General features: G+C 35.7%; 1 protein-coding gene across 1 annotated transcript in view; it reads right to left on the bottom strand.

The window, feature by feature from the left end:
- RXFP1 (relaxin family peptide receptor 1) overlaps positions 1–17,561 on the bottom strand; it is a 79,116-nt gene extending 61,555 nt beyond the window's left edge. The window contains exon 1 of the mRNA XM_062493646.1: positions 17,450–17,561. Within this exon, the coding sequence (XP_062349630.1) occupies positions 17,450–17,561 (112 nt within the window). The remainder of the gene's footprint in view (positions 1–17,449) is intronic.
- Between the last annotated feature and the right edge of the window lie 9,674 nt (positions 17,562–27,235).

Raw genomic sequence — 27,235 nt, 5'->3', positions numbered from 1 at the left:
AAAGAAGAAAAGAAGATTGATTTCCTATATTCTGACTGAAGCATTGGCAAGTATGCATATAGAAAGTACATGATCAAAGCTTGCTATCGTAACCAATGAACAGAAAGAATTCTGGTTTGAGTATCTGAACTACCCATCTATATGTTAGCCATGTTTGGCTTCCCAGATTTCACTTACAATTTCACTTATATAAAGGCATAGAAAGTCAGTGATTTACACAGGAATTTTAATTTCAGATTCTCCCTTAAATCACTTCATTGAAGTAGTGTATGGAAAATATACTGATAAACAGTGCTATAGAATGTTGTCAATACATCATTAAAAGCAAAGGCAACAAAAATATAGTATAATGACTTGACAAGTCAGACTTGCAAAGCTCTTCTTGAATTGGCATTTTTTTCCTTCCCATCATAACTTTTCTGCTTAACCATTCATAGATTTTCAGTTGCCAAAGTTGATCTTGAAATTAACATGAAGTTTTGCCAGGAGCAATAATGCTCCCTTCTCTTACTCATCCAAGAAATTCTGTTTAAAGTATCTGAATTTTTTCCGACTAAGTCAAAGGACTGAAATCAGAGAAGATAAAAACCTTGTCCTTTCCATTTTCCTCTGAATTTCTAGCTACCTGCTAAAAGTTTCTTGCACTTAGAAACCTCATCTAATGTTGCTAATAAGTTTTCTCTTATTTCCTTCTGGGACACACCATCATTTTCAGCGCATATTAACATATCTTAATTACCTCAAACTTCCCCTTAGACCATGAAACTCTTTTCTCAATTACTATAAGCATACCCAATAAGATTAGGTTACACAGATGCCTTTTTAAATTTTTTGCAGCTTGTTCCACCTTTCCATAGTATTTCATCTTACAACAGATTTGTTTTCTGTTTCCTTGTGTGATATTCATGCTACTGTCTTTGCAAGGTGTGTTGATAAGAATTTGAATATCATTTAGCCACTACAGCTCTTTCATTTTTAAATAAAATAAAGGTAGTGATTGCAGGTGATGAAGACTTCTGATATATGCAGATAGTTGTGATTTATGCTTTATTTTGGTGCAACAGTGCAGCAAGAACCTTAGGTAGAAATAATCAGGCACATTCAAGGCATTCTTAGAATGAAAGATTCATCTGAATGAACCCATCTGACTCTAGGGAAAATGTATAATCATATTTTTAGAATTAAATTATAACCTCACTGATTGCTATCTTATGGTTAGGACATAAAATATATAACATTTTTCTCTATTAGTATTCCATTTCTTTCAGACTCTGAATCTAGCCTGACTGCACTTAACAGCATGTCTCTGGTAACAAAGATGAAGAGTTGCAACAAACCTTTATCTGAAAATATTTTTACATAATTCATATTCTAATGTTTATTTGGTTCCTTATGTCCTGAGTTCTTCAAATAATATAGAACTTTCCACATGTTTCAAGCCAGAAATATATTCCAATATCCAAAGCTGTGCATAATTCTATGGTTTCAAGTCATACAACAATGTTATGAAAATGCACTAATTGCACCATCTGTCTACATACGCAATGTTAGTATAATATTCTTTATTTGCTTATATTTAATTTTATAATTCATTGAACTTTACTATAAGAAATAATATAAGAAACTCTCATCCTTTTTATTCACCAATTTCCCCAAAGCAGGCTTCAGGTCACATACTGGCTCCATGCAAGGTGGGCTTTGGAGATAACTATTTAATTTTCTCCTCCTTTTCTCTTGACCCCATTGAAATATGGAAAAGCTTAATACTAAAAACTGTGCAGCTCAGCAGCTGCATGTCAACACAATGTTTTGAAATACAATGTAACACCAGTACAATAAGAATAAATGCATTTAGAATCTATACTTTTTGACACTCCTGCCCCTACCCTCCCCAATATATGGAATGTTAAATGTGGGATTTATGCATGTAAAAAAAATATTCACTCCAAAATACATCCTAGTTCTCAAGGTGAAATAAAAATCACTCTCTAACAAACTGTTTTGCTGGTTTTTTGGATGCCTAGGGGCACAGGACACTTAGCAGAGGGGCCAGAATATTATTGAACTATTCTCAGAAGATGTTGACCTTCTGCAACACCTATTGAATATTCTCAGGAGAACTAACGAGGAAGTATGAAACTGTGGTCTCTGTAAATAGATCCTTCTGCTGTGTCTATTTGCTGTGCAATTGCTAACCTTAAAAAGCATGGGGAGAAGGGAGAGAGAAAGCAAAAAAAGAGCAGGCATAGTTGCCATTTGGCCAGTTTGCAATTTATAATGTCAGCAGCGAAGCTTTGCACAGACCATTGGCACCAATACCATACATAAGACTTGTCTCCTATTCCCTTCTTAATATTACCTATCAGAGTCCAACAGTGAAAAGTTAATAACAGGTTAACAACACGGTTTATAGGTAAGGACTTGTGCCTGCCCTGTACGCACAAGGTATCTAGTGACAAATGTGACTATCTGTTACAATTCTGTGCTTTGAATACAGTATTTGTTTTTCATGAGTGATTAATTTTTCCTTTATTCAGCTATGACTCCTGAACACCAGGTCACAGACTGTTCTTCCTACATCTCTTATAGTCCTCAGAGTATTTATAGCAGTGGTACACTTTACCACTGAAACTTGAAACCTGATTTTCCTTCCCATTTCCTCTTTCTCTTATTCTACTCCCTTACATTTTAATCCCTTTTTCTCTTTCCCCCAGATTTTTAACTGTGCCTAAACATTCTCCTCTGTTGCCCCTTTTCCCATGCTGTCCTGCTTTTATGCTTGTCTTCGTTTAAGGCAAATTTGGGAGGAAACCTCTGAATGGGGTCCTTCTATAAAGCAGCCTTAAGCAGCCTTTCTCTCAATTGGTTCGGTAAAAGATTTTTTTGGACAGAAGTGGAAAAAAAGCCCTGTTTATTTAACAGGCAAAGCACTATCCAGCATAAAAATGAACAATACTAAACAACTAAACCTCTTGCCACTCTAAGAGATGACAAATCCAGCAGAGTCCCTTTCGTGGGACTTTCCACTTGCAGCCCAGCTCACTCAGTCTGTTCCCAGTCCCTCTGGCACTGGGAAATGCCACAGCCCAGGCCAGGCCTGGTGGGACACAGGTGTGAGCTCTGGGTGCTCTTATGGGTTTTCAGTCCAGAGCAGGTTTGAACAACACCAAGAAAAAGGAAAAAAAAAAAACCAAAAAAACCAAAACAAAAACACAAAAAAAACCCACACAGTCCAGGGAACTTCTCTGCCTCAGCCAGCCAGAAACTAACCAAGAGCAAAGGAGAGCTCTCTCCTGCTGTCCACTGCAGACAGCACAGTCTGTGTGAAGGATGTGGGGGAGCAAGTGCAGTCTCTGATAACAAACTTTGTACTTCTTCTGTCCCCCTTCACACCTGGAACCAGCCTTAAAGCTGCAGAACTCAATATCCAGCACCAACAGAACAGACGACTGGGGATACAAGCATCATAAAGTCACTTTAGGCCCCTGCCTTTCTTCTATTTTTTATCCCCTTGTATTCCTTTTAGTCTCCGTGGAGGGGCTTGTGTTATCACACAGAAAACAAAGCTGCCAGAGCCCGCCTCAGGTCCGCAAGCTCTTGTGCTCTGAGCTTTCTGTCCCAGAAAGCATCAGGGCCTGTGTTCTCCCCTTCTCTCAGACATATCCCCAGAGTTATATAAGATAAATAGTTGATTTATAAATGGATAAAAGCTGCATGTTAAATTATAATGAGATTTGAAGATGAAGATGAGAGTATAAAAAGTAAAGAAGTAAATAAAATATCCGAAAGTCCCAGAAAGCAACTTTAGCTTTGAGTTTTAAAAGAAAATCAACCACAAATTTAATACAGAACAAACTAATACCTCCCATTTCCTCTGTGAAATTCCCAGGCTTTAAGTTACTTTTATGAAAGGCTTTTCTGTCAGAAAACAACATTACATAGCATCACTAGATTTTTTTTTTTTCAATAGCATTAACATATTTTGTACCAAGGTTTTGTAGGAAAAAAGTCACAGAAGAGAGAGGCTCCCATCAACTTCAGATCCAGATCTCTGCTGTCTTTTTTCCCAGGTCTTTCCTCCTAAGTTTTCTTCTGATTTGTAGCATTATAACAGAAGGAAAATTAGTGAAAAACCACTACCTTATAGAAGATATAAGGCTTGAGGGAACATGGAATTTTGTGCAGTTGAATGTTTTGGTTGTTACTACTTAACAGTGCCCTCTTTGGATTGCTTATATATGTTGAAAATACATAATGGAGTAGTTAACAGAGAGAAATGGTAGGCATATGCAAACAACATTATAGAAAGGAATGCAGGAGCAGCAGCCACTTGTCAATAGCCACATTCAAACACTGAATACTGCAGGCTGCTTCTTAGTATTGTCAGAAGAAATACAATAGCATAATATTTCAAAATATTATAAAAACCAAATGATTTTTCTAAAGTTGGTCTTTAACTGCAGACCAGGATTCCTTTTTTCCTTCAGTGTCTCAGTGGAAGGGGTTGATACTTAACATCCTTTCCAAGCATTCTATAATTCTAGGACACCCCTTCTGCGTTTCATGAGACCATGAGATCATGAACAGAGGCTGACTGAATTAAATTTGCTTTTGGCATTCCCTATCTATGAATTAAAGGATTTGGCCAAGAATCTTCTTCTGAAATTTCACCAAAACCTGAAAGTGAAAGGGAGGCTGCCTTGTTGACTCAGTAACTAAAGTATCTGTATTGTTCTGTTGAAATAGGCATTAGCTAATAATTCTGTAGATGTGAACTCTTTGGGAGCTGGTCTATTCAGAGTAGGAAAATACTATTCTGTCTGGAAGAGAAGACATACCATTTGGTCTCTGACTGCAAAATGAAAAGGCACTGAATTTGACAAAATAGAAGGCAGAGTGCTGGTGACAGCAAAAATAAGCTATTAGCCCATTATTACATCAAAGTTCTTTAAAGGCAGTTGTGACAAATGGATGATATTTTATTCTCAGGTTTTCTATAACATGTATCTCAGGTATAGATGACCTTATTTTTTTAAAGCAGCACTTAGGTGCAAAGAACAATTCTTCACATTACTGCAATGCAGATGCATTTGTAGGATCGCCAGGACACTGGAGGTCTAGTCTTAGAAAGAATTCTGACTGATTCAGGTCAGCTAGCATCTTTGTGAAATTCCAGAAAAAACTGAATTTGAAAAGTTGAGGTGAGTGTCACAGAGAGGTCTTGAAATATATTTTTAACGTGTAACCTGAATATTCAGATATAATCAAGATTACATGTAATTTATTGCATGAAATTCTAACAAATATATCCCAAACATGCTTTCTTGCATGAACATATGGAAATAAAGGGTGCTTTATCTTCTCTTTTTGAAGTCAAATATTCACCTATATGTTGCAAAAGCACCCTAATGAAGTGAGTCCCTCCACGCCCACTAAATAATGCAGCTAACACTGCTAAGAGTGTTGTGCTAAAGTTGAATTATTCAGGTACTGAATTTAGAGAGCAAGATATTGAAATTACTCTCTACTACTAGATGTGCCATAATATTTCATTATAATAGCCCAGAGCTGAATCCATTTTCCTTGTGCATATTTAAGCCTATTAACAAATGTAAATTCATATACATAGACTAACAGAATATTTGAAAGGGATTTTTATCTAGACCTTATGAACCTCTGCTACTTGATGTGTTTTTGCTTTGATGGATTTGGAGCTAGACTGATTAGCCCATTTATATCTACTCATTAAAGACTGTAGACATGATTTTAATATATTTTCTCATTTTCTTCTGCAGGGGCTTAGAATTGCTGATTGTCTCTTCTAAGATAACTCACTGTAAAATCAGGTTAAACATGGAATAAAATCAAATTACATATTTTTTCTTTTCCTCATGATAAGAAAATACTGTTTAAATAAATGACTGAAAAGTTAACATACAGGGTTTTCAGCTAAAAGAGAATCACCTGTGTGCACTTTATTATTTCTGGTGGAGGACATTAAACTGTTAGATTATTGAATACTTTATTTATTAATGCAATCAAGCAAAGCCTTTGTCACATCTTTTTGTCACATCTCCTTGACCACAGCAACCAAGCAAACAGAAAGGTTACCAAAACTTTGGCACTTGTCGAAAGAATTTATATGAAAAATGGAATGGAAGGGATTAGGGAAAACTGTGCAACCTACTTCAACTTTAGAAAATGGTGGCATTTCCTTGGAAGGAGAACAAAGCAAATCAGGACTTCAAGACTTCTTATTTCAAGGCTCTCAAGTTTTGAAATAGTTGGGAAGGTGTCTCTAGTGCTTAGAGAGAGAATGAAAGAGTGAGGTGTAAGTTTCATAACAGAAGTCTGTAAAACCAGGCAAGGGACTGTGACACAACTGCAGAGAGACAGGAGTTTCTGTGGGCTCACAATGGGGAGAGGAGGGAAGATGGCTGACCTGTCTGTAATGATCAGAACAGACAAGGGAAATACATGGGGATCATATACAGATATTTTGCACTTCTTTAGGGATTTTACCTTTTGAGTGAGGCATGATTATTTCAAGATTGTATCATATAATTGTCAGAAAGAAAAAAAAAAATCCTCAAACACTGAATTATTTGATTTGTCCTGCAGAACTGATTTATGAACCCCAAGTGACCATAAAGTGGTAGTAGCGAAAAAATGCTGCACTTGTGATACTGTCAGCAGTGAACCTTAGGATGGACAGGAGTAGGCTAGCAAAACCACAATTTTGGGAAGCTGTAATGTCCAGAAATGGAAGGAAATGTATGTTGTGAATACAAGTTTAAATAAAAAAAAGTCATGGTGAGGGAGCTCAACTTAGATTTGTAGCAGTGTCATCACTTATTTCTGAAGCCAATGGCAAACTGACCTAAAAGTGTAGCCTGATTTCTCTTTTTGTTTAATTTCCAGTTTCTGTAATCTAAAATCATCCTCACTTTATATTTCAATGCTTACAAGGTTCACAGTAAAAAGCAAGACAGTCAACAAAATTTATCAACAAAAGAGTTGATGTCCCTTAGTTGAAAATCACTGCAGTGGCAGAACGGCTGAGACAGAATGGCTGAGACAGAAAACCTTTTATGGATTATAAAAGATTTGAGCTTTGGTAGTGTTTGTTTTAGGACAGATTGTAATTGAAAAGAGAGGCAAACAGCTTATCCTTGTGATGGTGTGATACACATGCATAAGAAAAATTAATTTCAGTCACAAAGAAAATAAGAATGAAGCAAGATGATGGCTGTATTTCCCTCATGCCAGCATACAGAAAAAGAAAACAGAAATAGGCTGCTGTCTTCCAAAGAACAGAGCAACTTGTGGAACCTCAAAATTATAAGGAAGTCTGAGGGCATTTTTCTTGAGATAATTCTGCATGACACATGATATTTTAGGTGCAGATTCCCCCCTCTGCCCCCCTCCCCCCCAAAAAGAAATTACTTGGGAATTCTTCCCTCAAAATATGGAAAAAATTGGCTAGCGAGCAAAACAAAAATTCAGACAATTATACTCAGAGTTGTGATCTTCAAATTAATCTGATATCTATGTAAAAAAAAATTCTTTAAGATTTAATTGCATGAAAAGAGAAAAGAGAGGCTGGCAATAGTGTGGTGGGCATTCCCAGGCATTCCCACTATGCAGCAGCACAATGTTTTCTTGCTGAGAGCATGTGAAAAGCATTCACATTTCTCATAAGATAAAGAATTGCTTATCATGATTCCCAGTTGAGTGGAACCCCAAGGCTGGAGAAACCAATTCAAATTATTCCTGTTGAGAGAAAAGAAGATGGGATAAGCATTGTCCAAAAAAAACCCCAAAAAACAACAACAACAACAACAAACTAAAAACAAACAAAACCCCCCAACAAAACAATTAGAAGGGAGAGGAAAACAAAGGAAACACATTAAACCCAAGAGTTTTTTGTAGATTATTGAAAGAAGAGAAGTTGGAGACACATTTGAACAAAAACTTCTCCAAGATTTCTTGTTCTAGAGTATCCCTTCCATTACTTTCAATTTGGCCATAACTAGATGATCTGCAGCAACAAATTAAAATATTATGATACCTTGACAAAAACTTAAGAGAGATCTCCAGTAAATCTGCCTTTACTTTGGACTGGTATTACTCTTTGGGTATTTGGTGGTGTGACATTTAAAACAGAAAAGACACTTGAGGCAAATGGCTAAAACACATAGATTAATCTTTGCATATGAAGAGGCTAACACCAGATAGAAAGTTCATAACTGAGGACTGAGTCATTTAGCACTGTGCCTTGTGAGCAGGATGGCTTTACTCTGCTGGAGGTGCTGACCATCCTTGTTGCTGTAGAAATTTTTAACACTGACACATACTTGCTGGCTGATTTTGAAACAGAACCATCTCTATAGTCTCTAGCTATTAATTATTTTTATTAGTTTTACTGTAAAGACACTGCCCTCCTGTAGAGTTTGGGATTAAGCTGTCTCCTTGAGCCATACCATGTGGTGAGGAATTGTTTGAGAAAGTTTTCATCTTCTAACAACATCCTCAGTCAGTTGTTTACCCAAAGGCATGACAAAACAAGCTGGGCAGAGTGGGATTTGCTAGGAAGAGCAAATCCTTCAGAAGATTTTTGCCCATCAAACTCTTTAAGATCCTTGAATAATTACTGAACTAAACAAAAATGGCATAACATTTCCTCCATTTCAAGCATAAAACAGAGCTATAAAAATGGAATTACACAGCATTTTGATTCTGTAGAAACTGCTAAAGCGAGTACTGTATTGTGTAAAAGTGGATTATATTCTGTAGAAACTCTGTTGCTACCAATTAATCCCAGTGGAATGAAATTAATTGTTTTATTTAAAGAAACAAGATAGGCAAGGGATTCAAGAACTACATTCTCAGTCTTGAACAAGTGAGCTATGCAATATGTAGAAGTGCAGTAAAATTCTGAACATCATTCACAGAAGTGGGATCAAATTTTTGTCAGAGGTAATAGAAAACCATCACCATTTACCATAATTTAGTTCAAACTAGACTATGACATTCACAGGGCAAACCAGGGTAAAAGTGCATATTCATTTTCCCAGGAAACTGTCCTCTGTGCTAAAACCCCATAAAATGATGTTGATACAAAGCAGATGACAGCACTTTCATAGTTTAAGATTCTTGAAATTGTAGTGGTGTTGCTTTGAGATGTTTGACAAAGTACCAGAAAACACACAGCCCTATTAGTCCATAAAAAATGGAAAGTTTTCAAGATAGGACATTAAGTGCAAGAATTCTGATAGGGTTATTTTAGTTTTTAAATCCCCAACAACACAAAATTGATAGAGAACATTAAATTGCCTGGATATGATTCATTATCAGATTTAGCATATTGAGTGTGAAATTTACAATTAAGCATCTTGAGAAAAAATTACTCCTACACAACTGATGATAAGCAAACAAGTTGAACTAAGAACTCTAGCTTATTAGTTCAACTGAGGGAGGAATACAATTTACAGAAAGATGGAAATATCATTAACCTTAAAATAGAAATGGAGGTGAAGTTTAAAGTATGTGAGCTAGTTTTCTTCCTTTTCAAATAAAAACTAGATTAGATAAAAATTATACCAGCTTTCGTTTGAAGGACTTTGAATAGTTGAGAGTGAGCATTTGGAATTGAGTAACTGCAGTTTTGCATGCCAATAAAATTCAACATGGTCATTCTCACTTTGGTGAAATGCAAGTTTCAGCTTTTGATTTCAGTCACAATCACTCCAGAAAGATAGAATTAAAACTATATTTTCCCCTCATCTAGAATCTAAAAAGTTGTATCTGATCTAGTATAAACTCCTATAGAAAATAATAATAAATTTACATAAATAGGAGACTTACAGAAGATTATCTTAACCCCATTCATCACTGCAGTAAATATTGTTACTGTCAATTATCGAGGGACCAGAATGCAACAGCCTTTGATGCACAGCTGAGTACTCCATTATAAACCCAGTAAGGTCCCCTCAATTACTAATATCCCCAAAGTTTTGGAAATCTTTACAGATAAGAATTCTCAGTAAAGCACTGTAGAATTGCTTTTTTTATCTCCAATCAGAAAATGAATGTAATGTATAGGAGAAATTCCTTGAAAAGTGATTGCTATGTAGAGAACAAGAAGCATTGTTTGTTGAAACCTCTCTGCTGCAAACATGTCCTTATGTACTATCATTATTCACAGACTTTACTGGCAAATCTAGAAAGAACAGGATATATTTAATATTGAAGTACTAACAGGTTTGCATAGAGAGTTATAAAGAGTAAGTTATCCACAATAATTCTTTCATGATTTCTCTTTTACTTGAAACATCACATATCCTAACTCTTAAAAAACCAACCAACCAAAAGCCAGGACAAAAAAAAAGCAGCTGCCAAAAAAAATTTGATTGAATACTGATAGCCCCACAGTGTGCCTCTGGTTAACTGCTACCAGAGCTTATTTCTATTTCTGTAATTTTTGTATCTTAATGAAGTCTCACACCTCCTCTTTAAAAGGATTATCTCAAACTCAGAATGATCAGTGGAGCTTCAGCTGTACTATGTGTGTGGAAAGACTTAATAACAATGTTGTGGAGAATTGTACAAACAAGTAGAAATATTTGCATGAAGTCACTGTATGTGTCTCATCCTTAACGAAAACAAAGAAACATCTCTTAGATGTTCCATGGCATCAAGACAGGTTCATATGTGTACCCCTATTTAATATTTTAAATAATGAAAGAGATGCACATATAGAGAGTAAATGGGCAGGGTTTGTGTAGTAGCTTTAAAGATGGCTAACATGACGTCTACATCTAGGACAAATGCTGGTGTCATAATGAACCAAAAAACTTCAAAGCATATAGATTGTTGCAAAATGCCCCCAAATCTCAATGGGACATTGATGCATATTAATAAGCACATTTTATATACATATATATATATATATATATATAAGGGGCTATTCTTTTATTCGAGTTGATACCTGTGGGATCTCACTGAACCAAGACTGGGTGTGTTTGAAACATGTTTTCAAAGGAAACAGCCAATAGAGAGTCCAGAAGAAAAAGAGTGAGAATAATGAGAGATTTATAATGTAAGAACACAGCTTATTTTATTTGGAAAGAAGAAGACAGATTCTTGGAAAAGAAGTATGAAGCATTTTTTGTTAGTGCTTCAGAAACAAAAAGCAGAAAAGGTCAAAATATTAGGGGTGTTAGTGTTCTCAGATCCCAAATATTCCAGAGAGGAATCAGCAGCCAACATTATCCCAAAGGTAAGCATCAGAAAATAATGCCTGATGCCTACCCCACAGCAACACTCATGAACAGACTGCAGCAGATTCTTAGTTGTTGGTTTGGTTTTTTTCTACTTTTATAGCAACTGGAGTTGGGACTGTCAGGCACACACTGCATCCAACGCTGTTAGAGAAGAGGAGCTGGCATTCCACAGATGCCTGCATGGCTCACAGGCAAGTCCAGCAGCTGCCAGAATTCAGCCAACACAATGTCTGAGCTACACTTTCATTCTGTTTCTTTCCTGGCATACATTACACTGCTGCAATTTGCTCTTAAGCTCTCAGACTGCATGTAACTAATTTTATACCATATCTATCTAGAATGCCTTTGCAGAGCTCCAAGCTGCACCTTCAATTGTGCTGCCAGGAAATTCTGAATCTGAGGATCTTCTGTCAGGGGAGAGGGAAGTGGCAGGAGGAGGGAAAGAGGCAAAGAAGTAGACACTGATAAGCTTATTTCCAGATACTTGGCCCAATTTCTATCAATTTATTATCTCTTGTGAACAATAAAAATTTGCCTCCATGAATTCCTTTTAGGTTACAATTCTTTTTTGCTCCAGATAACAAAACTCCCCTAGAGCAACTCAGAAGAGATAAGTTAAGATGAAGGCCCAACTATGTCAGTTGCCTTATAAAAGGCCAAGAAAGTTGAGTATAATTTCCATGAATGGAGATTTGTTAATTATGGATTCAGGTCAGCACAGCCAGTTTTTGCTTCTTTTTATTTCAAGACTTACAAGAATTCTATCACCTATAAGGCTATTCTGAATAAAAACACAAGTACACAAAGCTGTATTTTGTGTCTGCTAGAACTCTAGATCTCATTTAAAGCTGTCAAGATTCAGTTTACAAGCAGCAGCTCTGTCAATTAAGAGAACTAGTTGCTTCTACTACAAATGCTATGTGGCATTCTTTTCAGAGTTATTCTTAAGGAAAGTATTTGCAACATATTTTGGCCTCTTAAAAGAGATAACCAAATAACTATTTACATTTCAGCTTAAGTTCTCTTCCCCACCTGGCATCCCCCAAGATATGTCATTTTTTCCAAGGTCCCAGTTTAGGAGAAAGCTCTATTGCCCTTGTTGAGTTACAGCCTTACAAAACAATATCTGTTTTTCCCTTACTCTGCTTCTAGAGAGCTGCTCTGTCCTGTCCTCAACCTCTCTCAGGTCTGACCCTTTACTCAGAGTAATGAGTCTGGTTTAGGACTGCTCCTCCTTTGCAGTCCACTTCTCAGTTCACACACCCCACCAAAAATTCACTTACATCGTAAACACAAAACTAAAACATTAACCAGAAACTCCATCTTTTTTTCTGTGCAATAGTTTTTAAAGCCATGTCAGCTCAAACTGGGAAGGGCTACTACAACTCTTGTCAGAAGGGATCCACAGTTTGTTCCTACAATAGGACAGAAAAGAAAGTGGTATAATTCAGCATAGAAAAAATGAAGGCCAAGGGAAATAAACTTAATCTCTCTAGGTATATGTGCTGGATTAAACACTAATGAAGGGAAGAGCTATAAAACAGTATCGCCTTGAGAATAAATGAACATATGGTGGTCATGAGCAAGACTGGGATGGTTATAATGAGAAATTTTCTACCATGATGGGAAAAAGGAGTGGAAGCCTCTATCTTTTAGAAATGGCAGAGGTGAGAAAACTCATTATGGTCAAGATGTAAGATGTACTTTTTACTTCTCTGGATGTGCTAATATGACATTATTGCATATGACAAGAGGGAAGTGGAAAATGCTTGTCCAAACCTATAAAGATGCTCTATTACTAACAATGCTTGAAAGAGAAATGGAGTCTGTTGTGAAGTGCATCACACAAACCATATCCAAAATGTATTTGATGCTCTAAAAATGTGGATACTCTATGCATCTTTGACAAACTGAATCAAAGTTATTTAGTCCATCATAAACGTTTGCAGCACATTCAAATTCTTGCACCAAAAAGATTATGTCCTTTGGTCTAAAGAAATGAATAATTTATTTGTATGTGTATGTGGAGATTTGTAACATTTTCCTCACAATAAAATTTAGAAATATTATGCATATCTCCAAAGAAAGAAGTAGCATTTGCTGGTTAAAAATGAAAACTAATTGGATATTCTTCATAAGATGGTCCTAAAATTCAAGGACATGGCTCTTTCAGTGAGATTTAAATAGGCACTTATAATTGAAAAAATCTTAGAGACTGTATTTGTACTGCTTCAAAAATCTCATGGTACTCCTTGTAGAACCCTTGCCTCAAATTTCATGACCAATTTGTTTGAAGTCAGTTCTCTAGAATCCATTTTAGTTGCCCATAGAAGAATGAAAGGAATAATCTCCATTACTAGTTTCTTACATGTACAGAAACAAAACTGACAAACTTTCATAGCCAGAATAGGTATAAGAATAGCAAGATATCATTAAAAGATCATAGCAAGATGTCATTAAAAGTGATGGTAAGAGAAGACACTATTCTAGATAAGAAAGGTACAAGAGGGACATATATAAATATATATATTTTAAAAAAATATAATGAACAAACCATCATCTCACAGGTGCTAGATTAAGTTAAGTTAATGAAGAAAAATTGACACTATTACAGTTTACACATTTTCTGCTGTGTGGATAAGTAAAGAAGACTATAATCTCCAGTTCTGCCAATAGGAAGCATTTAAAATGTATTTTAATTTTTAGAGGAATAAATTACTGAGAAGTGCCCATATCTGCACTGAAAGCAGAACATATGCCTTAGGAGGATGAATAATGTCAGATGAAAACACCAGCCAAAAAGCCGCAGAACTTCAAAGCTTAAAATGGTTTTATTAAGTTTAATACAAGAAACAGTTACACAGTGTAGGGAGAAAATAACTTTTGGGTAGCCTAGATAATTTCCTTGGGAGCCAGGATTGGCCTCACTGCTGTTGTTACATTACACAGCATGAATGTATTTTAATTAACTCTGGCTCTGATACATCTAAAATGTAGGACAGATCATTTAGTGTATCCACAGAACATGGTGCCCTGGGAGATACAATCCTTCAAAAAATTAACCAAATTGTGCCCAACTGTGAAAAAGGTTGGGACATTTAAGCAATAGATCTGTTTCAATCACAAAATGTACTATGTGAAAAAAACTTAAAATGCCTTCATAGTCAAACAAAGAGCAGCCTGCAGCCAAAGCCCCATTCTCTTTTTCCTTGCTTCGGGACTGCCCTGGACTGCAGGAACACCATTAACTTGTCTGTAGGGAGCAAGTGAATGAAAGCAGGCCTCAACCTGTAGCAGGAACATACCTTACAAAGCATATTGTATAATCAGAACATTATTTAGAAGGTGTTTCATTGAAATTGTATTTACCACTAAGGCAATCTCTTTCAATGACTTAATTGCAGTTTATAATGGGATAAAAGTTAGCAGGAGAATGCAGAGGTCAAATTTACACTTCTGCAAACCAACTTCTACAAATTTGTATGTATTTTTTGGGCACAGGAGACATGAAGACAGACAGCAACACAAAACAAATTAGCAGAAAGAAAACAGTTTAAAAGCAAGATTTTAAAAAATAATAATACTCTCCTGACTTTTCAATAGCAGAAGCACTTACACATTACAAATCTGGAGGCTTGACACTAACCACTTTATTTTTTTCCTACAGGAACTAGAGCATCAGCCTCCTGAAATAATCATTCAGCTTTAAAATACTGTTCCATTCTTGAGCTCTAAATCCAAAATGTGTAAAATACATACTGCTTCTCTGACTCCAGCACTAGCACAAGCTTAAGCAACTACAGTAATCTACTGAAAAGGGTAATGAGAGACTATATATCAGGAATGTTATAAATCTTGAAAAATTCTTCCTTTGCCCCTTTCCCCTAAGTTACAGGTGAAATATTACATCTTGAATGTCTCTAGCTGATACACTCGCAGTGTCCAGATGCAAACTCATTTCAGAAATAGGGATTACTGAGCAAGTTTTAAAAGCCACTCCTTTTAATGTCTTGAGAAAGATTCTGAAAAACCTGCTATGGATAAACCCAGTATGTTTTTGAAAACAGATTTATATGTGCAATGATGCGTTTTTTCCTTGCTCTGTAGGATGATTAGGAAAGGGGTGGTATAATACCCTTTGAATACACTCTACCATTAACTTTCTGGGCATCTTTATCTGGGCATCTAGTCTCACAGCTTGGCAGCTCTGAAAAGAATTCTGCTGGTGCTTGCCTGTTGCTGGGCATGCATGGGAGTGTGCATTCCAACAGCAGAGCAGTTCCCTGCCTGCTGTTATACTTATTCACTAAAAAGTTAAATACTTGTCACAGTCTTTCACCACTTCCAAACTGATTACTTCTTTTCTTTGCATCCAGTGACAATTAATCCTATGCTGAAGGTAATCTTTTATTTAAAATAATATCCTTCCTTGTGTTCAAAAAATGACAATAGCCAATGATTTGAAAAACATAAATATTAGCTTTATCCCCAGGCATCTGACATTTTTAGCTCTTATTACTTAGATATTCTTCACATCCTGATTTTCCTGTAAGTGATTAACCTTTCAGAGCTCTAGAGAATAAATTGCTTGCTTCTGCTTAGAGGAAAGGAAATAAATAAAAAATAACCTAAAAAAAGTTCTATTTCTCATTGCTTTATTCCTTTTTTCTTGCCTCATTTCTCAAGAGATATTTGTAATATTGACAAACTTTTAGACTACTTTTTTTCCCAAACTGTTCTGCATAGCTGTTCAAAATAGCATATTTGTTTGCACATCAATGTCTAAATCACATGCTGCAGAGTGAAATTGTTTTAACTGAGGACCAAAACATTTTCTATAGATTGCCCATTCCCTGCATCACAAAATTTTCTATGGAAGCATTAAACAGTTTTTGATTTGTGGAATGCTAACTAATGAAGTTTTAAGTAATGTACAGCAAATTTAAGCCTACCGTCTTTGAAGAAGCCTGCAGACTCAAAGATTTTATCCACATCATATACTTCCAATCACAAACCACAAATTTTTTTTTCTCCTAAAATTAATTTCTTACATACTGACAGGTGGAAAACAGAAGATTTTTATTCTGTTTGCTGAGATTTTTCCACAGTTTAGAAGACTACTTAAGAAGCTGGCAATCAGCACACTCAGTGCTATGTTTTGGTCTTCCAGCTTTGGCTTGTGGAAACCCTCTGATGTGACTGTATCACTGAATTGTAGCTGCCCTCACTTTTAGAGCAGCCTTTCTGAAACTTGTCATTGAATGATGTCATTGCAATTTCTCTCCTGTGTGAATCTAACTGGCTATTTATCTACCAAAAATGAAAATTCACTTGCAAAGAATAAAATTATATAGTCCCATAAAAAACCCAAATGTCTAGGTACCACAAGGCTCCCTTCAGGAGATATGCATTTTACTGTTGTGTTTGCAAAATATAATTTGTCCTCTGCAGCCAAGGCCCTGAAATCAATAATGCTGCATACTTTTTTGTTGACATCCACAGAATTTGGGAATCAAAGTCCAGCACAGTTTATTTCCCATTTTTCATCAGATTAAAAAGCAATAAAAACCCTTGCAGAAGGATTTCCTGCAATTTTGATGCCTTCTCCTTTACTTATTTAGACATAACATGTCCTAGGAATCTCAGTCTAAGACAATCACTGTGTTTTTCTTTCATTAATGGTACGTATCAAAAGTTGTTTAAAACAGTCTTAGAAAGCACATTCTGGAAAAGTCAGGCCCAACAGAAGCCAAAGTTTGCTCTCAACCCACATTTTAGATGTCATACTATGGGGTGAGGTGGACTAGTCCAGCACTGTTACATATAATGAAGACATCACACACATAATCATAGAATATCCTGAGCTGTGAGGTACCCACACAAAGATCACTAAGTCCTTCTCTTGGTCCTGAACAGGACCACCCCAAAAACCACACCATGTGCCCTGAGAGTATTGTCCAAACACATGTGGAATTCGGTCAGGATTGGTGCTGTGACCACTTCCCTGGGGAGCTGTTCCAGTGCCCAACCACCTTCAGGGTGAGGAACCTTTTCCTACTATCCAACCTAAACCACCGCTGACACAACTTCAGGCCATTCCCTCAAGTCCTGTCGCTGGTCACCACAGGGAAGAGATCAGTGCCTGCCCCTCCTGTGCCCCTCACCAGAAGCTGTAACTGCAGTGAGATCTCCCCTCAGTCTGCTCTTCTTCAGCCTGAACAGACCAAGTGTCCTCAGCCACTCCTCGTATGGCATCTCCTCAAGGCCCTTCACCATGGAGCCCTGAGGAACCTCAGAGGTGACCACTCACCACCCTAATGTTAGCCCAGTTAGCAATCATACAGGATTAGCATTCCCCACTTCTTTAAAACTATCAAAGAGCAATCTGCAAAAAAAAGATGTTGTATGACAAGCAGTACAAATGTTTAATTTGTTCTTCTCAAAGACTGTTCTCTTTGAGACAAGTATTTTGTTCCATTATACCTTTCTCAGGATTTAAATTCAGCAGAATCATAGGATTCAAGATTTAGAGTGGCTTTAAAATTAATGATTATTAGCTGAATTCTCTTACTAAAATATAAGTGTTTGTTTTATTTCTTTTTTAAAGGAAACATCATACCTGTCTAATAGCACTTAATATCCCAAATTAGGTAGCTTTCATACTAAAAGCATTCTCAGCTTGTACCCTGAAGTATCTGATTGTTTTTCTTGAAGGAACAGTAGAAAGCCAATAATGGCATTCAATAATTTTTTTGTTTATTGTAGGTGAACATCAAACAGTTTTCAAGTTATTTGCATGATGCATGTAAAATATAGGAGGTTCCAAGCTGAATTTTAGGTGTGATGTTATAACTGAAATACCTGTCTTCCAACTAAGTAAAAGCAACAGCACATTATAACCCAAATCATTAATACGATACTCTAATACACAGGTGTGGAGAAGAAGCCTCGTACCTGTCAGGTGCCTTATTTATAGCTATTTGCCTAATTGTGCCTACATGTGGATGTGAATCTAATTAACTGTTTTCCAGCTGACAAGGGAGACAAAGTTTTATCCATATGTTAAAGTAACAGGTGTGTTGAGAAATAATCAATTGAAATAATCCCATGTCTCTTCAGAATGAACATATCTTCCACCATCATACATTTGTAGTACAATGCCTCTTAAAGGAAAACTTGCACACAGAAAAGTTTTGCAATAGACTATTTGCATAAAGAAAATATGCTTAGATACTACTTCACTTTGCCTGTTAGGCTTTTCTTGTTCACAGTATCTTGCAGTGATCATAATTCAACAGCAATTACATCATAGCATCTTGCTATGGAAAATGTTATGAAATTATTTCACTAAAATGCAGAGTAGTTGAAAGCTGACTTTTATAAAGGAGGAGGTCACCAGCCTCAAAGTTGTAAATTCCCGTTCTTGAGTTAAAAGTGTCAGAGAAAATTGTTACACTGGAAAAAAACTGGCAGAGGGAAAGGAAGTGCTTTGTAAGTGACATTTTAAAACAGAGACATGGTCTTAACCAAATTCAGAACCCAGAAATGGCTTCTTTTAAAAATAATATACTGACAGCATCTCTTTAAAATAGTTGAAAGATAATAAGAAGCAACGAAAGAGCAAGCATTAGTAGAAATGTCCCTATTTAGAGCAAATGAATTCAGTTAATGGCTCTATTTGCAATGGATATCAAATTGAATGTAGTTTGCTAAAGGGAATTGAATAGGGATATCTAACTTGAAAGTTTTCAAAGTTCCTTGAAAAGGTTTCTGTGAAAATTTTCAAAAAATTTCCAAGTTATTAGCTCTGAAAGAGAAAATTCTTCCCAGAGAAAGGCAGCACACACTAAACTGCGTATGTGTCTTGCCCCTCTGTTATTAGTTGGATCTTTGGCCTGCAGCCCACTGCCCAGGTAAACTGGGGACTTGTGGCACTTGGTGGTAATTACTACCCAGGTCCTTGTCAGTTGGGTGTGAACTGTAACCAGGAGCTCAGTATAGCTGCTGCAAAGCAGCTGCCAAGTAATAACAACAACATTCAGCAACACTGTTCTGAAACAAACCCAGTCATCTGGAGGTTCAGCACTGTGGATCCTAAATGATGTATTTTTAATGTAGTTTTGGTTAAAATTCCTACTTCTCAAATGTTCTATGTTGTTCATTTCACCTTTTATTGAAAAGTAACGTCTCATGTACTTAATGCTTGAGCTACGCTGAAATGCATAGGGTGTGCGATTAAAATGCATTTGAAGATTAATTAACTTTCTCTGAGGAATCAAATTGTGATTTAACAGTCTGTAACATTATCTTTAGTACAGTGATAAGACTTTTCAAAGCCAACTTTCTTTCAAAGAACCAAGAAAAAGCATTCTTCCCGTCCTTATCCTTCTGTTGATAAAAAGCTCTTTCACAGCCATCTCCTTTAAAGAAACAAATTTGCCTTTAAAAATATAAATATCAACAAGCCAAATGATAATAATGTTGGAAGGGAACTATCACAAATAAAAAAAAAAGGTAAGCTAAGCTGAGGATAGCAAATAGAAATAGAAAAAAATATATGGAGAAACATGCATCTTGCTTAATTTGCTCAAGATGGAGCACATTGTTCCGCCTGCACAAGGGTTTTTAAGGTTGAAAAATAGCATGCATTTGTATTCCTAAATGTTTTTAATTCAGTTGTGCTTTACCATGCTAGCACAGTCAGGTATGGAAGAAGCAAAACACTCTTGGTGTAAATGAGGGTATATTTAAGAGAACACACTGTACCAGTGTGGTAAATGAATTATGTGAGCTCTAATGAGAAAAATGCAGTTTTACTGGTACAGCTTCTCAATTTTAAGGACTTCTGATGATGTAATTAATTGAACAAGCACCACAACATTTTGAACCCCACAGTAGTCTAATGCTGCTGTATTAACTGTCAGTAAAGGAGAAATATTAAAAGTAATACAGGTTGCAGTGACTTGGACAAGCATCTCTGCCAACATTTGCTTTTTTCCTCTATTTTGCATTATAAAAATCTGCAAAGAGACTCATTATGTATAATTCTGAGATTTGAATTTCTCTCATATTCTGGAAAAGTAACCCAAAGTTGTATGATATATATATATTTTTTTGGTTCTTGCTTTCTGTATTCCTTTGCACAATTACATTAAAATGTTCATGAAATATTTATTTCTTCAATTTAATTTTAAACAAACAAAGGAAAAATATGGCAACACAGAAACTAATACAATGTAATTAATTGGGATGAAGAACAAGTCACTTATTTCCCTAGTAAACCACAACAAAACAATGATGTCACTATGGTAACTGCAGAGAAACATTGAAACCGACAGTCAGGAAACACAAGATGCACTGAGGCATGACCCTTTCTCAATGGAATTCTCTGAGAAGTGTTCACCAGTGTCTCTTTCTGTCCCTATCCACGGAAATAATCTTGTCCTAATTAAATAATGTGAGACCTGCAAACACAGGCTTCTGATATGTTTTTTTGGGTTTTTTTGCATTTTTCTGGGTTTTTTTGGTTTTTTTTAAATTTTTATTCCCTTGGATAGATTTTTAAATTTTTTTCCCTTGCAGAGAGTGAACATAAAAGGTTTTGGAGACCTGAAATGTCACACATGGGGAATGTCTGGTAGCACTGGGCAGTACAAGGGCTGGCCAGGGCTTACCTGAGTCTTCTAACACTTGCATCCAGAACTCTGCATATAGCTTCCCATGTACTCTTAACTTATTTCTCTCATTTTGAGAACCACTAAGATATTTAAGCAGATCAACCCTTCAAGCAAAGTGTGTCACTTCCTTAATTTTATCCCTGTTGTCAAACACTCCTGCTCACGCACTCTGTTCTACTGCATTTTGACCAAAATGATCAAATCCATTCTGCATTCATGACAACTCCACATCCTGTTTCCTGGTGACTGCAGCAGAAAGCTCACTAAAGAGCATTTAGGGTAGTCTAGGTTGGATCTAGAGGGGTAAAAATATATGGTGACATAAGAGAACTGCATGTGGAATTTAGTTTGCAAGAGGAAAGTCAGGAGAATGGTTTGAGAAGAATGTAGGATTTATGACAAAGAAGAAACTAGAAACAAGGCTGGTCAAGTTGCCAAAACATTTTATTTTAATTTGAGAAAAAAAATCCATGAACATGCAGATTTTCCTACATTTGGCAAAATGCAGTGGTAGTCTGCTAATGTTATTAACTACTTCTGAATTTAATGCTAACATGTTTTTGTTAATTCCCATTTTTAACAACTGAAGAGATTATCACAAATAAAATAATCTGCTGTTACAAAGGCACGTGGTTACATTCCTCTTTGAGAAGGCCTCAGTTTTCAAGATAAATAAACTGGTATTTGAAGAACATTGGAGCATAAATTCAAGTTAAATCACTTATTTGTAGATCTTCATGGCAGCCCTTTGTTATATTTAGATTTATTCTACTTGTTCAGCACTTTATGTTCACATTAAAGGTCTCTGTTCAGTATCTCCAGTTTTGTTCCTCTTCTCCAGTATGGTCCCAACATATCTGCTACATAGAAGCATAGCTTCTCGTCCTGTTCTGCTTATTCATAGTTCATTAATTTATATAAATAAATCAGTAAGGAATAGACTCATAATCGACATACAGAATTTATATGAAGTTTTCCCCAAAAAATCTACAACCTCTATCTGTAGATTCAAGAATTGTATTTTCACAGAACTGCAGTAAAGTCTTTAATATCGCTTGCAAGTTTACCTTCCCAGTGGACTACACTTTCTGGCGCAATGATTAAATAAAGTATTTTTCTGTCTCACAGAGTGAAATTAAGTACTGTGTTCTTTAGTCTAGTTAGTTGCACAAAAATTTTATTAAACTGCCAATTCTACCAACAGCATTTGAAACTAAACCATACATGCTCCTAAATACAACATATTTATAAAAACAGTGGAAAATCTCTTTAATGTTTGAAAGGGTAGGACGGGTCTATTTAATCTCCTAAAAATGCACCACATGGCTACGTAGTGGAAAAAGAGATCCCTAAAGAAAGCAATTTAGAAATTACCTACTATGGCAATTTGGGCTCAATTCCCCATCATTTCAGTATGAGATTGTTTGTGGAAGGATACATCAAAGAGGGTAAACAAAATAATTATTTTGAGAGGATTCACTATCACTTCCTGCACATAAAATTTGTAGTTATTTAGAGAGGACAACTTTCAATACCTAGAATATTCACCCAGTGAAATAACATTAACAGGCATAGGTTTTGCCAGTAGAAATAAGCAAGTCAATAACATGCTGATGAAACAAAGGTCTCCAGAAAGGGTCAAATAACCTACAGAAAAAGTTTTCTCCATTGTTGGCTCCTGACAGATGAAGCACAGGGCTCCCTTACAAACCCTGCTCCAGTGATGGAAGAGTTTAGAGCCCATGACTTTTCACATCCTAATGCAGCTCTGTAAATAACCTTGTCTGCAAATTATTTTGTGACACAATATGGAATTTAAACTTAAGATAGGAATCAGACTTTAAATTTACAATTAAAACTTAGGTTTGAATTCTTTTCTACATTAGTTTTGTAAAGAATTTGTTCTCCTTTGTTATGGGGAAGTAGCTGCCCTATTTTTTTTCATTAGAAGCCATTTTAGAGACCTGGGGGGAAAAAATAGAAAGACATTTGTGTAACCCCAGTTCATTAATTTCTTAGTATAATTTCATCTTAACATCTAACAGTTTTAGCAGAATACATTTCAACAGAAGACCAAAATCTAAGAAATTCCATCTATTACAAAGGGAGTTTCCTAAAACTCTCAAAAGCAATTCAGAAAATTCTACTGTATTTATGATGCAAATATATTAAAAGCAGGAAAAAGAATATTTTTTTAGTGACATAAAAAAACCCCAAATCTAGTAATTATTGTATCATCCTCCATCTTAGGAAAACTCTTTTTTTTTTTTTCCCCCGCCCCCCTTCCTCCCCCCCCAGTTTTCTGGTTATCCAAGGTACATCCAGAACAATATTTGTAAGACATGTGAGACAGACACTTATATAAAGGTCTGGGAGAACAAGATTATTGGTTCATTATTTACCTAGCATAATGGAGACAAAATTATTTCCCAGTTACCTTCCTGATGACATTAACCCTTTTTTAAAAATAAATTCAATTGCATAAGCATATGAGTATTTCTAATTATTCATGGCTTCAAATAAATGCCTCCAAACCTCAGCTTCCTGTGCTTGTACTGAAGTTACCCTAAAGTTTCAACTTTCAAATTGTAATTATCTCAGCAGTTCTACTTACTGCAAGGCACATTTTAACAATATGGACCCTTCCCAGAAGTAACTGTGATTCGTAGCTTGTAATGAATCACTCTGTAGATCAACAAAAAAACTATTGTTCAGATGTTAATTAGCCTGAGAACAAGGCGTAACAGAATCCCAGTTTGTGAGCTGAATTCAAACAGCCACAAAAAATAAATGTCACAGAATCCATTTCTGAAATAAGTGTCTAAATAAAGTGCAGTTCAGAGACTGATGCATTGTGACAGGTGCTAGTGTAGAATGCTACAGCTTATACAGTGGGAAGACCTTAGAGTATATTCAAAAGACTATGTAGTAATGATGGCTGTGAATTAATGTTTAAATTTGAAGCCAAAGGCAATAATAATAGTAACTAGCTATATAAATAACTTTGGCCCTTTAAGCACAGCAATCAAATGTTTTTTAATGTCACATCAGAAAAGAATGTGAGGTGCCAGGAATTCCTTCTTTGTGTTGGGTATAAGTAATCCTCCCTGTAATTCCACCTTAATAAATAGGTGGAATAAATAATAAATAATCTGTACAAAATATTTTGGAATTACTCATCCCTTCAAAACAAACACTTTCAAAGTACGAAATTGCATAAAAGCAATAAAACACCTGGCCACCTGGCTTTCTGTGTCACTTTTATGTTTCTAAACCACAGGTAAGGTAGATTTGTTTCAATATAAAATATTAGAGTTCTATTGCGAATTCTGTTTGCCTCAGAGGAGCTGTAACTGTTTACTTTAGAGGGGTGGTGGGTAGTAAAATTAAAAAGTTTACATTAGATCTTGAATAAGACTAATATATGTACAATGAGCATATCTTTGTTGTTGTTGTTGTTTTGGATTGCAGATGATGTCTTATTTCCTTTTTATTGATAGTTTTAGTGACAGCAAAATTGCTGCATATTCCTCAGTGGCCCTCATTATCATGATTAAGAACACGATGCTTAGTCAACAACAGAGAGAAAGTCCTTTTAAAAGTGTATTCAACATCACTAAGCTGTCTTCCTTTTTTTTTTTAGTTGAAATGTTACCACTTTTACCATTATTTACTAATACGTAGACCCAGATGTTATACACCCAGAGACAGTTGAATTTTGAGGTTGCTGTTTAGATAACCTGTTTTGATTTTACGAACTAAATGAAAGAGGGATTAAGTAAGTTTGATTCTTGGGTAGACTTGCCCTTGATTTGCAAAAAATTTAGAATTTTGAATCTATATATTCAATTCTGTACTTTATTCAGGCGTTATAGCATAGCTATACTATACCACAGCCAAAAATTCAAGCATTCCTTTAAAAAGAAATGAGTGAGACACATAAGGTACTCATCTTTGGAATAATAATTAGCTAAATTATTCTAAGCAAATAATATTAGGGATACTGATTTTATTCTTTTACCATAAAGACACAAGTATTTGTATATTTTGCAATAAAAGAACTTTTCATGTAAGAAACATCTGAGAAGTATAGAGCAATAAGAAACTTTTGAATTTTGAGTGTGTATATAAGGATGTCTTCTATGATAGTCTCAAAATGGAACTTCATGTAGTGTGTAAATGAGAAAGTGAGGTAGGGCCAGAAGTAAAATAGAAACTGAAGGGAGTGTCACCTAAACAGGATGATTTATTTGAAGTATTTGAAAGAGACTATGGCCATTCATTTTATATCCCTTCATTTAATTTCTTTAAACCATGAGGAAAGTCAGCTCTTCTCAATGATTACATCCCAAATTGCCTTGACCTCTGAGCCTGTAACACCTTAAATTTCCCCAGGAAATGTATCTTTTCTCCTGAATCATAAGAAGGCTTATTTCACACATTTTCCTCTTTAAGACTTGCATTATGAGCTTTCGTCATTAAAATGCTGTTTCCTCACCAGATAATTTTACAATGATTTCTTACCAATTAGTTAGAAACTCAACATGCAACACTGTGTTTTAAAAGCCCTATTTGTACCTAAGTGAAATAAACTTCACACACTTCTTCAGTGCATTTTTTTGTCCTCCTAAACTCATATATCTTCTTAAATTATCTTAGTCCAAACTCCATGCCTAGAAAGCCAAGCAAAAAAAAAGATTAGCTCATGGTATAAGTGAATTTTGGGGGAAGATGAGAATCTGCTGAAGCCAATGTTTCTCACTGTAAGAGCACTTTTAATTTACACATATTTAAAATTCATGTTTTATATGGAACTAAACAATTTGAAAGCTATTGAACTGGAAAATCCTGCAGAGGAACACATCTGGAAATCTATGACTTGAAAAAGTTTAGAATCAAGAGCCAGCAGCGTGACGTACACATTTCTTGAAATTTTTTTTGTGTGAGAAAGGGCGTGTTAAAGCTTAATAGTTAGACTTCCTTTTTCTGATGGCATTTTGAGTTTTAGCACATATTTTGCCTGGGAATATGTTTTCTTTTGCTAGTGCCTCTCTTTTCTACAGAAAACATGTAAACTGTTCTCTTTCATGTGCTTTCATTTGTTTCAGTTTCTTAGTCAGCCAATAGCAGAAATAATAATTTTTTTCTATTGGTTTTGAATATGTTCTGTCTAAAAAAATTAGGAAGGTCAGGTTTTTTTCCTTTTCTCCTTTTTCCCTGTGTTTCCTAGAAGGAAAATCAGTCAAAATCCTAAGATACACGCTCAGTTCTGTCCAGGCAATATGGATTTTACCAACCCAACTCTGTGGATCTCCTAGACTCCATTGTGAATGCCAGTGAATAGTTCTTCAGAATAACAAACTTTTTTTCCCCCACTAAGTCTTGCCAAGATTTACCTAAAGTACATCATGATATATTGCTCAGCTTTCATAATTTGTTCAGACCTAGTCCGTGTGTTCTGACACTTGACCCTTTTGCAATGCTGTGAACCAGTTTTCCTTCAGGAAAAACACCCAAGAAGCAGAATTACCAGCTAGTGGTGGGAGTCCTACATACCCAAATAATAAATACATATTATCTATAAAACTATAATAATATGGAAATATTGTACTCATCTACAGCCTCTGTTATGTTTTAATGTAAGAATAATATTTGAATCTTCTCTGCTACAGTAACATTTTTTTTCTCCTATCACCATGACACTTTCCTAGTTGCAGCAGAATTTTGGAATGAGTTAAGGACAAAAATGTTTGTATTTCAAGGTACTTTTTTTGCTTTTTTTTTGAGATATGATGAAAACAACTCTATTTTTGCACTGAAGTCTAGGCATTTTAGGAGCTTTGGCAAATCTTTGTAGCACATGAGCTTCCTCCCTACTTCTTCCCTTATTTTGATTCTTTGCTTTAAGGAGACATTCTGGTATGAAAAAATAAAATATGAAAATTATACATAAATAATTTAAACTGGGGATTCCTCTATAGGCTAGAACAAGTTTTACTCATATACACACACCTACCTCCCCACGATGTCAAGTGCAAAAACCCCCAACCCAAACCCTTAAACTGAAGTTTCATAGCATGTTTGTATTTCTTTCCCAGTATTTTGCAGATATCACAAACCCATTCCAAGGCAGTGATACCTTGATTCACTCTGACAGAAAAGCAAAACCATCCACGAGCAACACTCCTTTCTCTATTTGACTTCCTTATTGACCACAGTGCTAAAGAGGAGAAAGTACCTCAGATTAAACATGTCTTCTGATGAAGTATATAG

Source organism: Cinclus cinclus, chromosome 5, assembly GCF_963662255.1.
Source record: "Cinclus cinclus chromosome 5, bCinCin1.1, whole genome shotgun sequence".
Classification (NCBI taxonomy): domain Eukaryota; kingdom Metazoa; phylum Chordata; class Aves; order Passeriformes; family Cinclidae; genus Cinclus; species Cinclus cinclus.
The sequence above is the reverse complement of the archived record's forward strand: the minus strand, read 5'-3'. Positions and strand labels throughout refer to the sequence as shown.